At 32.0% G+C, this 7,957-nt stretch overlaps 1 protein-coding gene across 1 annotated transcript in view; it reads left to right on the top strand.

The window, feature by feature from the left end:
• LOC106462789 (disheveled-associated activator of morphogenesis 1-like) overlaps positions 1–7,957 on the top strand; it is a 122,936-nt gene that overhangs the window by 64,171 nt on the left and 50,808 nt on the right. The window contains 4 exon segments of the mRNA XM_022390130.1: positions 4,226–4,314; positions 5,589–5,724; positions 5,904–6,101; positions 6,874–7,088. Of these exon segments, the coding sequence (XP_022245838.1) occupies positions 4,226–4,314; positions 5,589–5,724; positions 5,904–6,101; positions 6,874–7,088 (638 nt within the window).

Genomic DNA, 7,957 nt, shown 5'->3' with positions numbered 1-7,957 from the left:
TCTATAACATGTAGGTTTTAATCGTCACTAAAATGTTTAATGTCTATAACATGTAGGTTTTTAATCGTCACTAAAATGTTTAATGTCTATAACATGTAGGTTTTTAATCGTCACTAAAAGGTTTAATGTCTATAACATGTAGGTTTTTAATCGTCACTAAAATGTTTAATGTCTGTAACACGTAGGTTTTTATTCGTCACTAAAATGTTTAATGTCTATAACATGTAGGTTTTATTCGTCACTAAAATGTTTAATGTCTATAACATGTAGATTTTATTCGTCACTAAAATGTTTAATGTCTATAACATGTAGATTTTTAATCGTCACTAAAATGTTTAATGTCTGTAACACTTAGGTTTTTAATCGTCACTAAAATGTTTAATGTCTATAACACGTAGGTTTTTAATCGTCACTAAAATGTTTAATGTCTGTAACACGTAGGTTTTTAATCGTCACTAAAATGTTTAATGTCTATAACATGTAGGTTTTATTCGTCACTAAAATGTTTAATGTCTATAACATGTAGGTTTTATTCGTCACTAAAATGTTTAATGTCTATAATATGTAGGTTTTTAATCGTCACTAAAATGTTTAATGTCTATAACACGTAGGTTTTTAATCGTCACTAAAAGGTTTAATGTCTATAACATGTAGGTTTTAATCGTCACTAAAATGTTTAATGTCTATAACATGTAGGTTTTTAATCGTAAATAAAATGTTTAATTTGTCTATAACATGTAGGTTTTTAATCGTCACTAAAAGGTTTAATGTCTATAGCACGTAGGTTTTTAATCGTCACTAAAATGTTTAATGTCTATAACATGTAGGTTTTTAATCTTCACTAAAATGGTTAATGTTTATAACACGTAGGTTTTAATCGTCACTAAAATGTTTAATGTCTATAACATGTAGGTTTTTAATCGTCACTAAAATGTTTAATGTCTATAACACGTAGGTTTTTAATCGTCACTAAAATGTTTAATGTCTGTAACACTTAGGTTTTTAATCGTCACTAAAATGTTTAATGTCTATAACACGTAGGTTTTTAATCGTCACTAAAATGTTTAATGACTATAACATTTAGGTTTTTGAAGTCTGTATTTCATGTTGATTACTGTATTATCTGAAATTCCTAGTCACCGAAACTGAAGACATTTTCCACTTAGTAAACTGATTGAGCAAAAAGAAAAGTTCCTTTGTTTAAAAAAAGATGTATGTAGATTATCATTGAATTCTTCCAGTTTTAAAAACATGTATGTACATGATCACTGAGTTCTTCCAGTTTTAAAAACATGTACATGATCACTGAGTTCTTCCAGTTTTAAAAATATGTATGTACATGATCACTGAGTTCTTCCAGTTTTAAAAACATGCATGTACATGATCACTGAGTTCTTCCAGTTTTAAAAACATGTATGTACATGATCACTGAGTTATTTCAGTTTTAAAAACATATATGTACATGATCACTGAGTTCTTCCAGTTTTAAAAACATGCATGTACATGATCACTGAGTTCTTCCAGTTTTAATTTGTTTCGTTTTCTCACATTTGAACTAATAGCAATGATGCGTCAATGGCTCTGTACAAAAATTGTAAAGCGTTAAGAAAAGGTATAAATGTTCGAAACATCCCCCCTCCCCACACACACACCGGCAGATGCAGCTTAAGCAGGCTGAAGATGTGTCTAGTACAGTAGTATCTAAGTGCATATATACAGCAGAGCCTGGACTGCAAGTGGTAAAATATCCACTTAGGAATACTGTCGTGTGTTATCAGGACCGCTGCATACATTATAAAGAAAATAAAACGTGTTCAGTACTAAACGTTGGACGGTACAAACAAATGTCTTGAAGAAAATGCTAGAATAAGGGTTTAGTCATCTAGGACATCGTAGTGATAGAAAGTCATGTACAAGTGATTCATTACTACATTACGTTAGCCCATGCAGTGGTGCGATGACCACAGATAGTGGACTCGTGAATAATAATGAAAGGTGACTTAGTCATAAGAGTTAACATCCATACTTTTTTCGTTACAGGGTATACTACATTTTTTGACACAGATTTAGTCCATTCATTGCACTGAAAAGCATCATAACAGCCATAATATCTTCATGAATATCATAGCATAACAGACTCACCTTATGGTGAATCAATTATACTTCCTCTCGTGAGGGTATCTTTCAAGATATAACAATTTTATTTTATTCCAAATTACTTGTTAATTTGTTGCCACGGAATTGTATTGGGTATTTTTGAAACCAGTCGGAATTGGTTCTTAGTGAGGAATGGTGTAACAACAACGTCTTGCTGCTTCATTGCTATTCATCGACAAGTAGCTAGATCCTCAGAGAAGTTTAAGATACGGATGCTCAAGATGTATGAGCTGACAAAATGAAATATGCAGGATGTGCAATAAATAAGGAACACTAGTAACTTTGTTAATCATTGTAAAAGTAATTACCAACGACATTCCTATGGACAGTAAATGAAATAAGCAGGATGTGCAACAAATGAGGAACATTTGTAACTCTTTTAGTCATTGTACGAGTAAAAATGTAAATACATAATACGTTGTTAGTGACAATAAATGAAATAAGCAGGATGTGCAACAAATGAGGATCATTAGTAACTCTTTTAGTCATTGTACGAGTAAAAATGTAAATACATAATACGTTGTTAGTGACAATAAATGAAATAAGCAGGATGTGCAACAAATGAGGAACATTAGTAACTCTTTTAGTCACTGTACGAGTAAAAACGTAAATACAAAATACGTTGTTAGTGACAATAAATGAAATAAGCAGGATGTGCAACAAATAAGGAACATTGGTAACTTTATTAATTATTATATAAGTAAGTAAAAATACAAAAGATATTGTTATAGACAATAAATGAAACAAGCAATGCTGAAATGTGAAGGTAAAATATAGCCGTGATGAATGACTGAATTCAAATTTATTGACAAAATAAACTTAAACGTACTGGCAGAGTGACCAACGAAACGAAACAATATCACTTGACGACAACCAGAAGAATACTTTATAAATACTCGCAATAGTACATCTAAATTCTCATCAAAACATATATACATATATATATATATATATATATATACAAAACCGGCTCGGCATGGCCAGGGAGTTAGGGCGGTTCGAATCTCCGTCCCACCAAACATGCTCGTCCTTATAGCCGTGGGAGCGTTATAATGTGACGGTCAATTCCACTAATCTTTATTAAAAGAGTAGCTCAAGAGTTGGCAGTGAGTGGTGATGACTAGCTGCCTTCCCTCTTGTCTTTTACTGCTAAATTAGGGACGGCTAGCGCAGTATAGCCCTCGTGTAGGAAAACAAACAAACAAAGATATATATACAAAAGCAATCGCAATAACCTCTTCACAGAGTCAATGGAAATCAAAGGAACGAAACCGAAACGTACTTCTTCTCTATCTGGCTGTGATTAATTAGCAGAGGACTGACATCGAGGTGGTTAATGTTACCAATAACAACGAACACCTAGAATATATTGAAGTGGCATTCTATTTAATCGCCCTTGAAGCAATGATTTAGCCCGCCCAATAGCACAGCGGTATGTCTGCGGGCTCACAACGCTAGAATCCGGGTTTCGATACCCGTGGTGGGCAGAGCACAGATAGCCAATTGTGTAGCTTTGTGATTAATTACAAACAAACAAACAATGATTTAACCCTAAGAAGGTTTTTCTTTTTACATGTTGACAGAAGAGTATAAAATTAAACCAACGCACCAGTAAAGCGAAGAAAATTACCAATACATCCCTTTTTAACTCTGTAAACAACAATTTACACTGCTTCTCTTGAACGAGACATTTCATTACAGTAATTCTGTTCCTAGGATTGCTGTTTTGGAAGATAGGACATAAACTTATTTTCAATTTACCTTTTTATTATTATGTTTCACCAAAAACTTTTATACAGTAAAGAAACGTACAAAAATAAATCTTTTAAACATAATGGTGTTTTGAATGAACTCGTGTACTTGACTATAGTTCTGGAAAAATTGACCAATAATATTTCACGTTTTTATCATTAGGAGGTGCTGTTGATCAAACCCAAATATAGTTGTAACTGTGGTGTATTATGTAGTGTTATAAAATAATATCATTAATAATATCCTGATATCACACGAAGTTTATGAGCTACAACTATTTTTTTTTTAATATTAATTTCTTCATTTGTCGTCCCAGCTCCTCTTTCCCCGAGAAGAGGAAGAAATTACAGTTCGAGCCAAGCTTCTGGATAACCTCAAAACAGCGTTGCGTACACAACCAAACAGGTATTTTGTCAACCAAGCTCCAATTAATGTCTATTTACGAAGCCAAAGTTCATCTGAGAGGCATGATAGATTATATTATTAAGAACAACCCTGTTACCATATAATCATAAGCAACAACCATGTTACCATATAATCATAAGCAACAACCATGTTACCATATAATCATAAGCAACATTAAAAAATATTGAAGCCTCTTAAAATAAAATCTTCTATTTTAATTTTTGAAAATGACTGACATTGTTAACACGCATTTTATTTTCTTTATAAGAAAATACTAATATTTAGCAAATGCATTACGATAAGAATAAAAAAGCGGGTGAGAAACAAATAGCCCACAAAGATTATTTTCACATTATATCTAGATTTCCAAATTAAGAAATCAGTTTGATTGTACCTTGATCATTTTAAAAAGCATACATGTACTAGTATTACTTTTAAAACTGGTAGTTTCTGATGCTTAAGTCAAGATGCAATGGAATCAAAGCTGGAACTACTGCTTAACCTTATGAACTGGAAATCCAAAGGTCTCCGGATCGAGACTACCAAACACGCTTGACACTTTCAGCTGCGGATGTGTTAAACTGACAGCCTGTCAGTCCCGCTTTGGAAAGCTGGTGTTGTCAGCTGTTTGTTTTCTTTCTAGTGACAGTGAATCACAGGGCGTCTGATACAGAACAAACAAAATGGAAATCAAAACGCAGATTGTATTGTTGTTGTTTTCTTCTAGTTTGTTTGTTTTATAAAATGTCAATTAATACATTCAAGTGGGTTTTGCTTTTCATGTATATTTTTAACTGAAATAAGAGAAATTCGAGAATGTAGTATTTCAAAAACATTTGTTTATTTATTGCTTAATTATATTTTGTGCAAAATTACATACGTATTTTTTAAAATTCAATTGGCTCACATTCATTTCTTTTTTAATACTTACTAGATCCTGAAAGTTAATTTCCTAAGATTACACGTCTAGTGGCTGTGAATCACAGGGCGTCCGATAAAGAACAAACAAAAATGTTTACAGTTTACATATTTTGGTAAATAGACTTCTGTAAAGAATCGTCTGCTTCAAACTGAAGTAACATGATAGTCTTACTTCGGATTTCAGTTAAATAAAAAATATCGCCGAATTTTCTATGCTGAAACTAAGCCTAACCAAAGAACAACAAGTGATCTCTCTCTCTTTGTTTTTACTAGTTTGAATAAAAGTTTGTGAACGTACGATTTATCATATCTAATGCACAAATATAAAAATAAATATATCTTTTCCTTCCAAGTTTCGTGATGAGATTCCTGGAGCAAGATGGATTGGTGTGCTTGCTAAATTTTTTAACTAATATGGACTACGATACGTCAGAAAGTGCTATCCACACGTCTTTAATTGGCTGTGTAAAAGCACTGATGAATAACTCGGTGAGTTGTCTGTTGATTAAATCATTATTATGTTAGCCAAATAACCTTCTTTTAAGCTATCATTTCAAAACAAAGGGGTTGGCTGATAGATTATGTCTATACAATCGTACCTATGTTATTATTCTAGAATAATACAGACAATTTTTAAAGTATAAATTAATTTATGCGTTATTTTTCAGAGTGGGAGGTCTTACGTTTTGGCACATTCAAATGCTATCAATGCCATTGCTCAAAGCCTTGCTGTAGATAATGTTAAGACAAAAACCGCAGTTCTGGAAATTTTGGGAGCCGTCTGTTTAGTTCCTGGTGGTCATCGAAAGATTCTTGAAGCAATGCTCTATTTTCAGAAGTTTGCCTACGAAAGAACAAGATTCCAGGTATAAGTTCAGAGGAAGTCATGTTTTATTTGTATACTAGCAAAGACCTGCGAAACATTTGTGGTCAAACTAATATCTTTTTTTGCAACAAATCTTCTTTAAGTACAGGATTTCTATCAATGAATAAACTTATACTGTTATTGTACGACCTAGCGTTAGACCTTTTTAAAAACTTTATAAACTTTTAATATGTTGCTGTAAAAAATGTCTACTGAAATATATTTACATTCGCATTTTGTTTACATCCGTTGAAACGAAGTGCGCGCATTCTTAGGACAGACGAAAACTCAGTGTAATTATAATAGAATATGTTTTCTTTATATTGTCGATTTAGACAACTTATCAAATTGAAATAATAGATAAAATTTATATTTATAAAAGTATTCCAAAACTTCGCTGTAAAGCAGTTAGATGTTACTTGTAAAAAGTAAGTTTGTTGCTTTGTTTAAAGAGCACTGTTTAGTTTTAAAGTTCATATTACCTAAATTTAATGTTCGTTTTACCTTTTAATTAAAAAATAAATAAACTGCCCAATATAAAAAATACTTCTATTTTAATTCTTTCTAACCATTTGTCGAACTATGCAGGTACAGTAAGATTAAAACAAAAAATAAAGATTTTGCTGTACTCCTATTTCTTATGTCATTTCTGGTATACATTTATTTACTAAAAGCAAAAGAAAGAAAAAACAAATTAAAACTCTGGACTTTGGTGTTTAATTGTAAACCTTGCTTCAGTATAATCTGACTTAATAATTCTTTTTATCACCAAGACTATAGTCAACGATTTGGACAGGAGCACCGGGGTGTATAGGGAAGAGGTAGGCCTAAAAACAGCCATCATGTCCTTTATCAATGCCATTATCAACTACGGACCTGGACAAGAGCATTTGGAGTTTCGTCTACATCTCAGATACGAGTTTCTAATGCTGGGAATTCAGCCTGTAATAGATAAGCTACGCAGTCATGAAAATGCCACTCTTGACAGGTTAGACTGGTCATATTCTGGCTTAACAGAGTCATCAATTGGAAAATTATCTGTTTGTTTTTCATTCCTTTAAAACTCAATTATAAAATATCCGACTGTCTCCATTTCAGTGACTCTTGAATTTCAATAAGGAATAAGTAACTCTAATAAATCTATGCTTCGTACAATGCGTAATGTTTGTATTTTATATAACATTTGTTCTAAATTACACAACTTAAGCCATTAACTTCATGCATTAGTTTTATCGTGGAAGGCTGTTAATAAATTAATCTGAAAGATTTATTAGAATATTAACTTAAATTATTTGGTTCTTTCTCTAATATATAAATATGCATAAGTTTTCTGTCATGTTACAACATAGAAAAAGATATTGCTTTTCTAAACTATAAGGAATGCAATGAATGTTTTATTGTCTGCTATATTTATTGCTTTTATTACTTTGGCTATATGATATTGCGCCCTGCTCTTCTAGAGTTCAATCTTAAAACTCAAACTTTGTCAGTGGATTTTTCATTCTTATTATTGACACGTTCCTTCCAATAGTTCGTGACACATTCATGTAGGGTAAGGTACTTGAAAGCAAAGCTAGAAAAGCTACATTGACGTAGGCAGAAGCTGTCATCTGCGTAGTGTATTTAACGCTTTAGGGAAGAGTCGAAAACGTTCGTTAATCTGCTATCACATAACACAGTCTTCTCTGCAAGAATATTACTGCATTTTCTACCGTAAATATGTCTAATAACGATTTTTTGTAGCTCTATAAAAGTTTCATTTAGAATTTAGTAATTTGTTTTATTTAAATTTCGCTCGACACACGTATTTACGACACTCGTGGGTTTTTTAGAAAATTTTCTTATTAAGAATGCACC

The sequence above is a fragment of the Limulus polyphemus genome, unplaced genomic scaffold (genome assembly GCF_000517525.1).
Source record: "Limulus polyphemus unplaced genomic scaffold, Limulus_polyphemus-2.1.2 Scaffold1252, whole genome shotgun sequence".
Lineage (NCBI taxonomy): Eukaryota > Metazoa > Arthropoda > Merostomata > Xiphosura > Limulidae > Limulus > Limulus polyphemus.
The sequence above is the reverse complement of the archived record's forward strand: the minus strand, read 5'-3'. Positions and strand labels throughout refer to the sequence as shown.